The 17290-nt window shown below is 40.9% G+C and overlaps 1 protein-coding gene across 3 annotated transcripts in view; it reads right to left on the bottom strand.

The window, feature by feature from the left end:
* The window catches only part of HIRA (histone cell cycle regulator), an 84298-nt gene that overhangs the window by 21700 nt on the left and 45308 nt on the right, over positions 1–17290 (bottom strand). For all 3 annotated transcript variants that reach the window (XM_028094775.2, XM_028094776.2, XM_028094777.2), the window contains 3 exons: positions 15853–16050; positions 14542–14703; positions 45–249 (listed from right to left, as the gene is read on the bottom strand). In XM_028094775.2, coding sequence (XP_027950576.1) covers positions 45–249; positions 14542–14703; positions 15853–16050 — 565 coding nt within the window. The remainder of the gene's footprint in view (positions 1–44; positions 250–14541; positions 14704–15852; positions 16051–17290) is intronic.

The raw sequence follows: 17290 nt of genomic DNA, 5'->3' as shown, positions 1-17290 counted from the left end.
CACGAGCTGGGCTGGGGGAGACCACATGGGCCCGCTGGCCTCACCTGGACAGACAGAGACACAGGCATGAGCCGAGAGTCCTTCCGAGGCCGCCCTTTTTTCTTCTTTTCCACCGTTTCTACCTCAAGCTCCAGTTTTCGCTTGGACAGTGAGGAAGGCTTGGCCACAGGGACCTTTTCGTCGCTGTCACTGCTGCTCTCCAGGAGGTCCCGGGGCCTCAGCTCTTTCACAAGGTTTTGCTCTTTCAACCTGCACAAACACAGACATCCATGGCCTACTCCATATGACTATTAAGTTTAAAATAATTATAAAATTCATACTCATCACCAAAATAAATAAAAATTGTAAAAAAGGACTTCTGGTTTCTGCTCCAACATGCAAAGAGCTTGGAAGTTGACACTCCCATTCTCAAAGAGGAAAGCTGAAAAACTGAAAATCAACAACTTTTCTTGGATTCATCAGAGAAGTAAGGTCACAAGGCAAACTACCACCCTGGAAACTAGAGATACCAGGTGAAGACAGAATGCCAGAGCTCACCTGGAGCTGAAGGCCCTGGAGCCCTAACTGGTAGGAAGACTTAAAGTAACTGGTACACTGCTGAAGGCTGAGCGTGGGCTGGCTTGTAAGTTAAAACTCTTGGGGGTCCAGTGGAAGGAGGGTACCCACACTTATGTTAGCTCTACCTCCAGGAGCTCTAACAGGCTGTCATGGGTGAAGATCAGGGATGGAAAAATCCCCTCTGTGCTTTGGGCTAGGGGAGGGGAAAATGAACCATTTGAAACCCACCCAGAGTTCCCTTCTCCTTAACAAAAGCTTGCCTTCAAGGGAAACTACTAGACCCCATGTGACTTAGTGGCAGGGCAATTAACCACCTATAGCCTAGCCCACACATGCACGCACAAACACCCGCGTGCGCTAAGGAATTCTTCTGAAGGTCATAGCCCAGGGTCACCGGTCCAACGACAACAAAAAGATTTAATCATGAGATAACAGAATGCTTCTCCTCCCCAAAACCTCACCATTTCAACAGGGCTCTGGTACAATAGGACTAGAATAACTAGTTTGAAGCTAGCAGAGGGTGGTTCATGAGTTTTAAGGAAAGAAGCCAGCTCTATAACTAAAAGTGCAAGGTGAAGCTTCAAGTGCTAATGTAGAAGCTGCAGGAAGTTATTGAGAAGCTCTAGCTAATTAGAGAAGGTGGCTACAGTAAATGACAGATTTTCAATATACATGAAACAGCCTTGTATTGAAAGTAGAAGCTATCTAGGACTTTCACAGCTGGAGAGGAGAAGTCAATGTCTGGCTTCAAAGGACAGGCTGACTCTCTTGTTAGGGGCCAGTGAAGCTGGTGACTTGAAGTGGAAGCCAATGCTCATTTACCATTCCAAAAATCCTAGGGCCTTAAGAATTATGCTAAATCTATTCTGCCCTACCCTATATAAGCGGAACAACAAAGCCTAGATGAAACTGTATCTGCTTATAGCATGGTTTACTAAATATTTTAAGCTCACTGTTGAGAACTACTGCTCAGAAAAAGATTCCTTTAAAAATATTACTGTTCATTGCCAATACACCTGGGTCACCCAAGAGCTCTGATAGAGATGTCTATTGGACATCTCTTTCATCAGGCAGATGAAATTAATGTTGTTTTCATGCCTGCTAACACAACATCTGTTCTGCAGGCCATGGATCAAGAGTAGTTTTGACTTTCAAGTCTTATTATTGAAGAAATACATTTTGTAAGGCTATAGCTGCCATACGTCGTGACTCCTGTGATGGATCTGGACAAAGTACATGGAAAACCTGAAAATGATTCATCATCTAGATGCCACTAAGAACACTCAAGATTCATAGGAAGGGGTCAAAATAGCAACATGAACAGGAGTTTGGAAGAAGTAAATTCCAACCCTCATGGATGACTTTCAGGGGTTCAAGACGTCAGTGGAGGAAGTAACTGCAGATGTGGTGGAAACAGCAAGAGATCTAGAATTAGAAGTGAAGCCTGAAGATGTGACTGAATTGCTCCAATCTCATGATAAAACCTGCATGGATGAGAAGTTGCTTCTCATGGAGGAGCAGAGGAAGTGGTTTCTTGAGATGGAATCTACTGGAGAAGATGCTGTAAAGATTGTTGAAATGACAACAAAGGATTTATTTTTTTTTAAAGATTTTATTTATTTATTTGAGAGAGGGATGGAGGGAGACAGAGAGAGAGAGAGAGCATGAGGGGGGAAGGGTCAGAGGGAGAAGCAGACTCCCCACCGAACAGGGAGCCCGATGTGGGACTCGATCCCAGGACTCCAGAATCACGACCTGAGCTGAAGGCAGTCGCTTAACTGACTGAGCCACCCAGGTGCCCTGACAACAAAGGATTTAGAATACCACATAAACTTAGCTGATTAAACAGTGGCAGGCTTTGAGAGGATTGACTTCCAATTTTGAAAGAAGTTCTGCTGTGTATAAATGCTGTCAAATGGCATTGCTATAGAGAAATTGTTCATAAAAGAGTCAACTGATGTGGCAAACTTCATTGTCTTAAAGTTGCCACAGCCACCTCAACCTTCAGCAAGTACCACCCTGAACAGTTAGGAGCCATTAACATTGAGGCAAAACCCTCCACCAGCAAAAAGATTATGACTTGCTGAAAGCTTAGATGATGGTTAGCATTTTTTAGCAATGAAGTATTTTTTCCATTAAGGTATGTACATTGTTTTCTTAGATATAATGCTATTATTGTACACTTAATAGACTACAGTCTACAACTTTTACATGTACTAGGAAACCAAAAATTCATTTGACTTGCTTTATTGCAATATTTGATTTATTGTGGTCGTCTGGAACCAAACTTGTAATATCTCCAGCATATGCCTGTATGCCACTCTAACTCTAAATAAAAGAAAACTGGAGTAGCTATATTAATTTCAGAAAAAGTGGACACCAGAGTAAGGAAAAGTATTAAGGATAAAGAGGGACATTACATAATGATAAAAGGGTCAATTTTCCTTTATGTATACATATGTATACATACATAGCAATCCTTAATGTACACATGCCTAACAACAGAGCAACAAAATACATGTGGCAAACTGACAGAACCACAAGGAGAACTGGACAACTCCACAATTGTAAGTGGAGATTTCAATTTACCTCTATCAGTAACTGACAGATCCAGCAGACAGAAAATCAATAAGGAATTAGTCAAATGAATACTATCATTCATTTGAATTTAGTTGATATTTATAAGATACTTCATATAACGATAGCAGAATACACATTCTTCTCAAGATCACATGGAATATTCACTAAGATAGACCACATTCTGGGTCATAAAACATACTCTAACAAATTTAAAAGGATAATGGGGTGCCTGGGTGGCTCAGTCGTTAAGTGTCTGCCTTTGGCTCAGGTCATGATCCCAGGGTCCTGGGATCAAGCCCTGCATTGGGCTCCCTGCTCGGCGGGAGGCCTTCTTCTCCCTCTCCGACTCCCCCTGCTTGTGTTCCCTCTCTCGCTGTGTCTTTCTGTCAAATAAATAAATAAAATCTTTAAAAAAAAAAACACAAATTTAAAAGGATAAAAAACATACCAAGTATGTTTAAGCCCACAACAGAATTAAACTAGACAACAATAACAAAAGATACCTGGAAAACCCCTAAGCAGAGGGTTAAACCACACACTTCTAAACAATATATGGTCAAAGAAAAAATCTCAAGAGAAATGTAAAAATATTTAAATGAAAACAAAAGTGTAATTTATCAAAATTTGTGGGATGCAGTGAAAACAGTGCTTAGAAGAAAATTTATAGCAGAAAATATTTTTAAAAGATTTATTTATTTATTTTTGGGGGGGGAGGGGCAGAGGGAGAAAGTCTTAAGCAGACTCCACACTGAGTGTGGAGCCCAACACAGGGCTTGATCTCAGGATCCTGAGATCACCACCTGAGCCAAAACCAAGACTCAGACACTTAACCGATTGCCACCCAGACAACCCCTTTATTTTTTCTTAAATATTTATTTGAGAGAGAGAGAGCAAGTGAGAGTGCGGGGAAGGGCTGAGGGAATCTTCAAGCAGACTCCCTGATGATCATGGATCCTGATGTGGGGCTCAATTTCCCAACCCTGAGATCATCACCTGAGCCAAAATCAAGAGTCGGTTGCTTACCCAACTGAGCCACCCAGGCGCCCTGAGAATACATATTTTAGAAAAGAAGAAAGACCTGAAATAAAAAACTTTATTTTTTTAAAGATTTTATTTATTTATTTGAGAGAGAGAATGAGAGAAAGAGAGAGAGAGCATGAGAGGGGGGAGGGTCAGAGGGAGAAGCAGACTCCCCGCTGAGCAGGGAGTCCAATGTGGGACTCGATCCCGGGACTCCAGGATCATGACCTGAGCCGAAGGCAGTCGCCTAACCAACTGAGCCACCCAGGCACCCTGAAATAAAAAACTTTAAACTTTACCTTTAGGAACTAGAAAAAGATCAGCAAGCAGAAGCAAATAAATAACAAATACCAATACAGTAATATAATAATAAGGCAATAATAAGTAAAGTAATATAAAGCAAGGAGAAGAAAATAAATAATAAAAATTACAGTAGAAATCCATGAAATTCAAAACAGGAAAACAACAGAAAAACCAATGAAATAAAAAGCTGGCTCTTTGAAAAGAGCAATAAAATTAAGAAACTTGTAGCCAGGCTAATCAAGAAAAAAAGAGAGGACACAAAATCATTAATGTCAGAAATGCAAAAGGGGCCTTCACTATTCCTCCCATGGACAATAAAAGGAACATAGAGGAATATTATGAATAATTCTAAATCCACAGATTGGATAACTTTGGTGAAATGGACCAGTTTCTTGAAAAAAACAAAAAACAATCAACTAAAACTCACACAAGGAAAAATAACTAATCTGAATAGGCTTATTAGGGCGCCTGAGTGGCTCAGTCAGTGAAGCGTCTGCCTTCAGCTCAGGCCATGATCCCGGGGTCCTGGGATCAAGTCCCGCATCGGGCTCCCTGCTCCTCTGGGAGCCTGCTTCTCCCTCTACCCCTCCCCCCTGCTCATGATCTCTCACTCTCTTTCTCTCTCTCTCTCTCTCAAATAAAAAAAAAAATCTTTGAATAGGCCTATTAAAGAAAATGAATCAACAATTAATAACCTTCCAAGAAAAAAAAGTACCAGGCCCAGACAGTTTTACTGGTGAATTATACCAAATATTTAAGGAAGAAATTATACCAATTTTCTACAATATATTCTAGAAAAGAGAAGCAGGGGAAATAACTCCTAACACCCATGAGGCAAGCATTACCCCAATATAAAAACCAGGTACTGACATCACAAGAAAAAAAACTATAGACCAGTATCTCTCATGAACATAGATACAAAAATCTTCAACAAAATATTGGCAAATTGAATCCAACAATGTATAAGAATTATATACAAGAACCAAATGGTATTTATATGCAGATATGCATACTAGCTCAACATTCAAAGTGATTAATGTAATCCATCACAGCTAATAAAGCTAAAGAAGAAAAATCTTATCATCATATAAACAGATGCAGAAAGGCATGTGACAAAATCCAACATCCATTCATGATAAAAAAAACTCTTAGCAAACCAAGACTGGAGGAGAATTTCCTCAATTTGATAAAGGATATTCACAAAAAAATCTACAGCTAACATCATACTTAATGGTGAGACACTAGATGCTTTCGCATAAGACTGAGAAGGCAAGGATGTCCCCTCTCACTACTTCTATTTAATATAGTACTAGAAATCCTAGCTAATGCAGTAAGATAAGAGAAAGAAATAAAAGGCATAAAGATTGGGAAGGAGAAATAAAATTGTCTCTATTTGCAGATGACATAATTGTCTTTGTAGAAAATCTCAAAGAATCAAAGACAACAAAAAATGGAACTAATAAGCAATTATGGCAAGGCTGTAGGATACAAAGTTAATATACAAAAGTCAATTGCTTTTCTACATACTAGTATTGAACAACTGGTATTTGAAATTCTAAACATAATACTATTTACATTAGCATCATAAAATGAAATAATCAGATATAAATCTAACAAAATACGTCTAAATTCCATATGAGGAAAACTACAAAACTCTGATGAAAGAAATCAAAGACCTACATAAATGGAGATATTCTATGTTTATGGATAAGAAGACTCAATATATACTTTTTAAAGTTTATTTTTTTTAAAGATTTTATTTATTTGAAAGAGAGAGAGTGCGTACACAAGCAGGGGGGGGAGCAGAGGCAGAGGGAGAAGCAGGCTCTGCGCTGATCAGGGAGCCTGATGTGGGGCTTGATCCCAGGACCCTGAGATCATGACCTGAGTCAAAGGCAGATGCTTAACCGACTGAGCCACCCAGGTGCCCCAGGAGACTCAATATTGTTAAGATGTCAATTTTTCATAACTTGATCTAGAGAGTAAATGGAATCCCAATAGAAGTCCCAGGAAATTATATTGTATATATTGACAAACTGATTCTAAAATTTATATGGAAAGATAAAACACCTAGAAATAGATCCATACAAATATAATCAAGTGATCTTTAATTAAGGCAAAGGCATAGAAAGGATAGTCTTTTCAACAAATGATGCTGAAACAACTGGACAACCACATGCAAAAATGGAATCTAGACACATACCTTATGTCGCCCACAAAAATTAACTCAAAATGATCTAAGTGTAAAATGCAAAACTATAAATGAAGAACTTAGAAGAAAACATGGTAGGAAGTCTAATGAGCCTGGGTTTGGCAAATTTATTTCTTATATTACAGTGCTTACCATGGTAAATGTAGTTACCATCTGTCACCATACAAAGTTATTACAATATTATTGACTATACTGGCAATGAGTGTTTGATACAATACTGAAAGCACAATCCGTGACAGAAAAAATCTGGTTCTGTAGGATTTCATTAACATTAGAAGTTTCTGCTCTAAGACATTGTTAAAAGAATGAAAAGACAAGCCAAAGATCAGAAGACAGTACTTGCAAATCACATTATCCGAGTAAGGATTTGTATCCAAAATATACAAAGAATTTGTAGAACTCGACAGTAAGAAAACAAGCAACCTAATCTAAAAAATAAAAAGATCTAAACAGGCACCTCGCCAAAGAAGATCCAGATGGCTAATAAGCATATGAAAAGATGGTCAACACTAGAAGTGAAAATCAGGGAACCGAAAATAAACACAACAGTAAGAGATCACTCAACACTTATTAGAATGGCTAAAATCTAAAAAAACTTTTAACGAATGTGGACAAGGATGTGGATCAAAGAACTCATTCATTGTTGGTGGAAATGCAGTCATTGTGAAAGACAGTCTGGCAGTTTCTTATAAAGCTAAACCTAGTCTCACCACACAACCCAGTGATTGCACTCCTAGGTATTTGCCCAGCTGAGCTGAAAACATTTATTCACACAAAAACCTACACATGAATGTTCATAGCAGCCTTATATAATGTTTATACATAACTGCCCCAAAATGGAAGCAATCAAGGTATCCTTCAATGGGGGAATGGATAAACTATGGTAGTACATACAAACTGTGGTACATTCATACAATGGAATAATATTTGGTAATAAAAAGAAATGAACTATCAAACCATGAAAATGCATGTGAGAACATTACATTGCTAAGTGAAACACACCCATCAGAAAAGGGTATATACAGTATGATTCCAATTATACAACATTCTAGAAAAGGCAAAACTATGGAGGCAGAAAAAGTTCAGTGATTGTCAGGTGTTCAGGGAAGAAGGGAGGGATGAATAGCTAAAGTACAAGGGATATTTAGGGAGGTGAAATTACTGTGCATGATGCTATAATGCTGGATAAAAGACATTACGCATTTGTCAAAACACATACAACTGTACAGCACAAAGAGAAAACTCTAAATGATGGACAGTACTTCATAAAAATTAAAAAAAAAACTTAAAGTGTAGGACTAAATACCTACTGGAGTATGATAATGGAATAGGATTATGTAGGAGAACATCCTTGCTTAGGAAGTGACTCTCACAGTAGGAAGAAGTGTTGTGTTTCCATCATGTGTGTTGTAGAGTAAAAGTAAAAATCAAAACTCACGAAAGTGACAAAAACTGGTGAATCTAGGTGAAGGCTACAAAGATGTTTAATGTTGCTGAAGGCTGGGAAGCTTTCAAAACAAAAGCCTATAAAAAACTCCACTTAGAAGTCCTAGGTGCTGGGGCGCCTGGGTGGCTCTGTCGGTTAAGCAGCTTAAGTGTCTGCCTTTGGCTCAGGTCATGATCCCAGGGTCCTGGGATCGGGCCCTGCATTGGGCTCCCTGCTCAGCGGGGAGCCTGCTTCTCCCTCTCCCTCTGCCTGCTGCTCTGCCTACTTGTGCTCTCTCTCTCTGTCAAATAAATAAAATCTTAAAAAAAAAAAGAAGTCCTAGGTGCTGCTGACATAGAAACACAGTATCTCATGCCTTTTCTTGCACTTCTCCATTGCAATCTGTGTATACGTGTATGTGTACGAGTATGTATGTGTGCAATGTGTGTATTTTTGGTAACAGTTTTACTGATGTAACCCACATACCATACAATTCATGAATTTAAAGGATACAATTCAATAGTTCTTAGTGTGTTCACAAAGTTGTGCAACAATCACAATAGCAATTTCAGAATATTTTCATCATCTCAAAAAGAAACCCTGTACCTCTTCGTTATAACCCCTCCCCTCCAGCCAATTCTCCCATTCACCACAGCTTGGGAAACCACTAACCTACTTTCTATTTCCATAGATGTCCCCATTCTGCACACTTCCTAGAAATGGAATCACAGAATATGAAATATTCAGGATTGGTTTCTTCCACTTAGCATGTTTTCAAGGTTTATTCATGCTGTAGACTGTACTGGTACTTTACTCCTTTCTTATGACTGAGTAATATTTCATTGTATGGATAACCACACCTTGCTTATCCATACTTCAGGTAATAAACATTTGGTTGGTTTCAAGCTTTTGGCTATTGTAAAAAATGCTGATATGAACATTCATATAAAAGTTATTTGTGTAGGCATGTTTTTCATTTTTCTTGGGTATTTTTACCCAGGACTGAAACTCCTGTGTCAAATGTTAAGTCTATGTTTAACTTTTTAAGGAACTGCCAGACTATTTTCCAAAGTGTCTGTACCTTTTTATATTCCCACCAGCAGTGTATGAAAGTCCCAATTTCTTCACATTGATGCCAACACTTAGTATTTATCTTTTGATTTCCTAGCAGTGCGAAGTAGAATCTTGTGGTTTTACTTGTACTTCCCCAATAACTAATAATGTTGAGTATCTTTTCATTTGCTTATTGGCTATTTGTATATCATATTTTTAAAAAAGATTTTTATTTATTTTAGAGAGATCATGAGCAGAGACAGGGACAGAGGGAGAGACAGAAAATCCCAAGCAGACTCCCCACTGAGCGTGGAACATGATGTGGGGCTCGATCCCAGGACTCTGAGATCATGACATGAGCTGAAATCAAGAGTCAGATGCTCAACTGACTGAGCCACCCAGACACCCCTTGTATATCATATTTTTAAAAATGTCTATTTAAATCCTTGGCCCACTTAAAAATTGCATTAGTCTACTACTGAGTTGTACGAGTTGTAAGAATACTTGTATTCTAGACACAAGTCCTTTATTAGATATAGGATTAGCAAATATTTTCTCCATTTTTCCCCCACCATCTTTTTTTTTTTTTTTAAGATTTTATTTATTTATTTAAGAGAGAGAGACAGAGTGAGAGAGGGAACACAAGCAGGGGGTGTGGGAGAGGGAGAAGCAGGCTTCCCTGCAGAGCAAGGAGCCCAATGCGGGGCTCGATCCCAGGACCCTGGGATCATGACCTGAGCCGAAGGCAGACGCTTAACGACTGAGCCACCCAGGCGCTCCCCCTCCCCACCATCTTAAGGGTTTCCTTTAAAGCACAAAAGTTGTAAATTTTAATGAAATCCAATTTATCTATTTCTTCTTTGATTACTTGTGATTTTGCTGTCATATCTAAGAATCCATTAACAAATCCAAAGTCACAAAGAGTTTTGTAGTTTGACTCTTAAATTTAGTTCTTTGATTGATTTTGAGTTGCAGTGTGAAGTAAGGATCCAACTTTATTTTTTTGCATATATGGATAACACATATGCAAGCAACATTTGTTGGTAAGACTCTTCTTTCTCCATCCATTGAATGGTCTTGGCACCCTTGTTGAAAATCAACTGACCACAGAAATGTGAGTTTATTTCTGGGATTTCAGTTCTATTCTTCTGGTCTACATGTCTATCTTTGTGCTAGTACCACACTGTCTTATTACTGCTCTGTACTAAAGTTTGAACTCAGGAAGTATGAGTTCTCCAATTTTGCTCTTTTTTTTCCCAAGACTATTTTGGCTATTTGGGGGCCCTTGACTTTCCACATGTATTCCCAGATGGCATTTTGCAAAGGACTGCATTGAATCTTGTAAATCAATTTGGGGGCTACTACCATCTTAACAATATCAAGACATCCAATGGAATGTCGTTCCATTTATTTAGGTCTTTAATTTCTTTCAACAACGTGTTGTAGTTTCCAAAGTATAATTTTTATGCTGTATTTTTTTTTTTAAGATTTATTTGACAGAGACAGACAGCAAGAGAGGGAACATAAGCAGGGGGAGTGGGAGAGGGAGAAGCAGGCTTCCCGCTGAGCAGGGAGCCCGATGCGGGGCTCGATCCGAGGACCCTGGGATCATGACCTGAGCCCAAGGCAGACGCTTAACGACTGAGCCACCCAGGCGCCCCTATGCTGTATTTCTTTTGTTAAATTTATTTCTAAATATTTTATTTTTTTCTGTGCTACTGTAAATAGAACTGTTGTCTTAAGATTTTTTTTTTTGTATTTTTCTATACAAGTGTATAGAAATGTATATTGACCTTGTATCTCACAACCTTGAAGTCATTTAGTCTAGAAACTCTAGTATGATGTTGAAAAGAAATGGCAAGAGTGGACATCCTTGTCTTGTTCCTGTTCATTTTCCTTAGGGGGAAAACATCAAGTCTTTTACCATGAAGTATGATCTTAGTTGTGTGGGTTTTTCAAAGATGTCCTTTTATCATGTTGAGGGAGGTCCATTCTATTCCTAGTTTGTTATTTGTTTATGTCATGAATGGGTGTTAGATTCAATCATCGGGTGTCTGTTTTTATTCTACTGATATAGTATATTACATCAGCTGATTTTCATACGTTGAACCAACCTTGTATTTCTGGGATAAATCCCACTTAGTCGTTGTATATGATTAAGAAATAATATATATATATGTCATATTTTTGAGGATTTCTGTGTCCTTATTCTTAAGAAATATTGTAGTTTTCTTTTCTGTGATATCTTTGTCTGCTTTTGGTAGCCTGATGATACTGGCCTCATAGAATGAGATGGGAAATGTTCTCTATTTTTTTTTTTTTTAAGATTTTATTTTTATGTAATCTCTATACCAACATGGAGTTTGAACCTACAACCTTGAGATCAAGAGTTGCATGCTCCACTGACTGAGCCAGCCTGGTGCCCCTCTCCTATTTTTTAAGAGTTTATGAAGAGGGGCGCCTGGGTGGCTCAGTCGTTAAGCATCTGCCTTCGGCTCAGGTCATGATCCCAGGGTCCTGGGATCGAGCCCCACATCAGGCTCCCTGCTCCACGGGAAGCCTGCTTCTCCCTCTCCCACTCCCCCTGCTTGTGTTCCCTCTCTCGCTGTGTCTCTGTCAAATAAATAAATAAAATCTTAAAAAAAAAGTTTATGAAGAATTGTCATTAATTCTTTAACTGATTGGTAGAATAAATTAGTAAAGCCATCTGGGCCTGGGCTTTTCTTTGTAGGTTGTTGTTGGATTACTAATTCAAACTCTTCACTTGTTATAGGTCTATTCAGATTGTCTATTTCTTCTTGTGTTAGTTTTGGTAGTTCATGTCTTTCTAGGAGTTTCTCCATTTCATTTAAGTTATCTAATTTATTGGTATGCAATTTTTTTAAAAGATTTTATTTATTTTTTGACAGAGAGAGACAGCGAGAGAGGGAACACAAGCAGGGGGGGTGGGAGAGGGAGAAGCAGGCTTCCTGCCAAGCAGGGAGCCCGATGCGGGGCTCGATTCCAGGACCCCCCAGGAGCCCATTTAGTTGCTTGCTCTTTAGGTATATCTAAGAAACAGTGTCCTAATCCAGGGTCATATATGTCTACATCTGTTTTCTTCTGAGTTTTAAAGTTGTAGCTCTTACATTTAGTTCTTTGACCGATCTTTGAGTTAATTTTTGTATACGGGATGGTAAATTAGCCTTTCCTCACATTTCCTGTTTTATCTTTCATGTCTTTGATTATTTAAGCATATTTATTTGTCTTTATCTGGCAATTCTCTGATATATGATCAAATTTATAAAAAGGTCTAACCTGTTCATTGTGTCTCCTGACATTTGTGTGGAATGCACTGTTTCTTCATGTGTTTTGTTCCTTTGGATTTTGAGTCCCTTTTTGGCTGTGCTTTATCAGTGGGAATGCGGTACATCTTGGGGGGGTCAGGGAAATGTCGCTGGCAGGGGGAGTTTGCCTCAGTTTTGCCAAGTGCCTCTGGATGTTAATTAGGCCAAAATCTCCTTTTGTGTTCATTTCTTCGTTTGGTTTCCAGATGACCTGGGTAGCGTTAAACATCCCCAATCCACAGGAGGGCAGGTCTTTGGATATACAGTCTGTTTTCCTAACCCTGAGGACTGGCTGAGACATTTCAACTTTTTGGCCATGTTCTCATGCTGCCCTTCAGGTTTTTTCTGTCCTCTCCCTCACTGGAGGTGTACTTTCTCAAGCAGCTTGACTTAATGGTAGTATCTTAGTTCTAAACCCCTACATGGCTCAGGTCCAAGGCCCCGTCTTGAATCTGTGTGGCCATTAAAACTCAAGGTCACCCACTGTGTCAGTAACCCCCAACCCAACACCCACAGTGTGGTCCTGCCCACTGCTCTGGTTGTTTTGTTTACCACCCTTAGATTTTTGGCTCCTGGGGACTTCCCTTACTTTCTCATGAACTGGTTACATGTTTTAAGGATATATATTGCAGTTCATCCACCATTTCAGAGTACTAAGCAGCAGGAAGGTTTTCAGATCCTCCATACTGCTGGACAGAGGAACTGCTAGATAAAGAGATCACATTGAGTATCTGTATACGAAAATAGGCGTGATCACACTATAGAGTAGAATATGAGGTCCTGCACCAAGGTCATAGATGGAGCAGCTACTTGAAGGGAGAGTCCTCCCTTGCTGGTTTCCAGAAGCTGTTCTCCAAGGAGAACAAATCCTGATCAGATAAGCAATTTTGAGATGAGTCAAGTCCTGGAGACAGTGTACTACAGCTTTAGCTCCAAGACATCATCTACTGCAAGGTCAGGTCTCATCACAAATGCTCCCTTCATTAAGCATCTGCTGGTTGTGTGGCTACTGCAAGAGTCTGTGACCAATGTCCCTGAATTCGGCTGATAGTGGCAAAGGGCTGCTGAGCCCCTATGGCCTCAAGGTGGAGTGTAACCCCAAGAGGACATCACTTAAGTCCTTGGCCCCTCTGTAGGAAGCTGGCCCAGCCCACCTCTCACTCCCTCAGCCCCCACCTCACTGGCTATGCAGTGAGCTCTGAGTTGTGGTGAGTTCATAGTCGTGGGGGTGGGGATATGCTCCCCAGGAATCAGAAAAGTTCTGTGCCAACAAACACACCTGCTCTGGCCACCTCAAGAGGACTCCTACAACTCCAAGAAACAAACTACATCCTACATGGCTTGGTTGCTGTGTGCTAAGGGAGGTGCAGAGAATGGGCGAGTGGCATAGAGCCTGGAAGAGCTCAGAAGCCTAATTTCATAAAAACCTCTTCTCTAGGGGCGCCTGGGTCGTTCAATCATTAAGCATCTGCCTTCCGCTCATGTCATGGTCCCAGGATCCTGGGATCAAGCCCCGCATCCAGCTCCCTGCTCTGCGGGAAGCCTGCTTCTCCCTCTCCCACTCCCCCTGTTGGTGTTCCCTCTCTCGCTGTGTCTCTGTCAAATAAATAAATAAAATCTTTAAAACAAACAAACAAAAAAAGCCTCTCCTCTATCACTTTTATCTCAAGCTCCCAAATGCCTGGTCAGTGTCTGAGCAGGCCATTACTTTCCTGGTGCCAACAGTGTCAGAGCCAATCTCCCACTCCTCTTCTGGGCAAGCTCTGGGCTCTATTCAAATGACCACCTTATTCTCAGCATAGCCTCTGCACTGACCAGCCCTGGTGTCATTGCTTTCATTGTCCTTTATGCCTCTTCTATGGCCCCCATGGCTCCTTCCAACCATCTTCCCACTTGAAGAAGCTGCTCCTTTCTCCTTGGACCCAGAGGCTCCTGAGTACTGAGGGACCAGAGTTTGCTCCTGCATGGGAAAGCAAGCTGCTGGGTGGGAAAGCAGACACTGCACTGCTGGCTGAGCCTATACCCTCCCTGGTCTCTAGGAGCCCCACATAGCCACCACCTACCTTTCCACAGCTGTTGGAGTCACACTGGTCAAGGAAGGAGCACCTGGCGTGGCTTTGGACCGCTCCGTGAATCTGGAGTCAAATGCTTTCATGGGTTCAATCTTGGACGGGGTCGTTAACACGGAGGGTGACAATGCAGCAGGAGTAGAGGTAGCATTCACACTGGGGGTGGAGGGAGTAAAAAGATGGGAGAGCACGTCAAGCACAATCCATCAAGCATTTGGGAATCCTAGATTTGTGTTACTTGGAGTCAACTAAAAGTGGCACAGATATCAAAATTATATAAACCCAATTTCAAGATGTAATCTAATACTGCTGACTATTTCTTTAATACTTTCATGTGTTAAAATCTGAAGTCTGGCTAAGAAGGTCATGAGCAAATGCACTCACATTTGCCCCACTGCATTGTTCTGAGAGCTTCTGGGGTACCATGAGGCCTAGAAAGTGGCTCTTACAACCCTTTTTCCTCACCATATAGCCGTATCTCTACAACCTGAATACAGCATCTCCACCCCAAACCATTCCAAACCACCAGTTTTTCCTGCTTCAACAAATGGTCTAATGAGAGACGTTCCCAACCAGAGTCCTGAAGCCACGGTCCATTCCTGGCCTTCATCCTCGGCCAAACACACTGTGACCTAGGTGGCCCCTCTCATCTTACCTTGGTAATTATGTATTCTTCATACTCTCCTCCAAGTGCACACCCCATAGCCCTTGTCTTCTCCACAGGAGAGGCCTAGGCTTGAGCCTGTAAACTTTCCCCCATGCCCAAGCACATCACACATGCTGAGTCCCAAAGCCACCGGGCCTCCTACTGACCACATCCACCTGCTTGGACCCCATACCAGACACCTGGCAGGCAACTGGGAGCCCCCTCCTCCTCTCCCAGGATCTGCAGGGCCCAACTGTTAAAATGTCTCACAGATCTGGAGCTGTCTGTCCTTCCCCAGATACCCTTTCTGAGATGACTGGTGTGGCAATGCTCCTGACTGTGCAGTGAGGGCCTAAGCCACTTCCAGTGCAGACCTGCTGAGAGGTGGGGCTGACCCTGCGGCCGGTGATGTGTCCCTGGCCGGTTCCCACCTTTAGGAGCACATCTTGGGACTGCATCTTGCCCCAGAAGGTGAAGTCCTTATGGTCCTGTGCATCAAGAGACTCACCTGAACAAGGTCTCCCTCACAAGCAGACCCTCATAAAAAAATCAAGCATTTCTTTCTTTTTTTATTGAAGAAGCCATGAAGTGTCAGTGGAACTGTGTCCAAACCTGAACTTGCCCCAGGGACAGGAGCAAGCCTTAGCATGCCCACTCACCTGTCCTTACTGACAGTATCACCAGCCGGCCTGGCGCCAGTTGTAGCCACAGGCTCTGTGGAGGGCTTCGAGGCGCCAAAGGAGTTGGGGGTACTGGAGTCCAGGGGCAGTAGCTGTGGATTGCTATGAGAGGAGAGCATGGTGCCCGCCAGGGAGCCCGAGAGTGGGATGCTGTTAAAGAATGCCGTGGAGAAGTCCCTGTTGTCAAGAACAAAAATCAGCCTGGGAAATCAGCCTGGGAAATTAGACACCACATCAAGTACTTTCTATGGTTGAAGTAATTTTTTTCTGAGTCCAAAGATGAAGTCTTTTTGTGGAAGAAAATGTGCAAAGTTACAGAAAAGTAAAAAGAAAACTAAAATTATGTCGTATACTATGTGTAATTGAATCTAAGATGAACTGGTACTTTATGTACCACTTAAGAAAGAAAAAATTACTACCAAATGTAATTGTTAGATGCCACTGATTATAAAATGTACCCTGACTTCAGAGATGCTAAAATGTGCAAACATGTGTCTCAGAACTCATGAAATGCAGCATACAGAGCAAAACTCCCTTCCATTATGGGCTGTATGTATATACCATAATTTACCTAACCAGCCTCTACTGAGGAATGCCAGGGCTGTCTCCCAGCTTTTTCTGTAATAGACACTGCTGTAACAGGAGGCAAGATACTGCAGTGTTAAGGCTAAGGGCCCTGGGCCAATCCAGCCAGCTCTTACTCCTTTGCCATACACAAGCTCTGGGACCTTGGGCACTTCAACCACTCTGTGCTTCAGGTTCCTATCTGCAAAACAGAAAATGACAGGACCCTCCCCATGAGGTCAGGACTAATGTGGTCAGTGTAGCACGCATTTAGAACACACAGTAGCTGCTCGAAGACGATCCCTATCATAATCGTCATTGCACTAGTTGTTTCACATATTACATGGGATAAATTCCTAGAAGTGGAATTGCAGCAGCAGATAGAATGTTCATTAATGAGTTCTGATTAATAGTTCTAAAGTGCTTTCCTTGGAGGTTTAAATTCCAGCTGTGTATGAGAGTGCTTATTTCCCCAAACTCCCACCAACAGTCTTACCAATCTGATAACTTGACAATCTGATGAAAAACAGTACCTTACTGTAGTTTTAATTTGCAATTATTTTGATGTGAGATTGAAATTTTTTCATATAGAAGCATCTGATTTCCTTTTTTGAACTGTTTATATCCTCTGTATACTGTTCTGTCTGGTTACTGGTCTTTACTATTGATTGTAAGACCTATTTAACATACTAATTCCCTATATGAGCAAGAAGTATTTTCCCTAGGATTTTTTAAGATCTTATTTTTAAGTAATATCTACAACCATTATGGAGCTTGAGCGACTTTTTATGGTGCAATTTTCCTTGCCCCCAAAACGTTATTTTTGTGTGGTCTAAATTTTACGCCATATTTA

Source organism: Eumetopias jubatus, unplaced genomic scaffold (assembly GCF_037043125.1).
Source record: "Eumetopias jubatus isolate StellerSeaLion01/CBP00866 unplaced genomic scaffold, mEumJub1_p1.0 scaffold_16, whole genome shotgun sequence".
Taxonomy (NCBI): Eukaryota; Metazoa; Chordata; class Mammalia; order Carnivora; family Otariidae; genus Eumetopias; species Eumetopias jubatus.
Note: the sequence above shows the minus strand (reverse complement) of the source record. Positions and strands in the feature narration are given on the sequence as shown.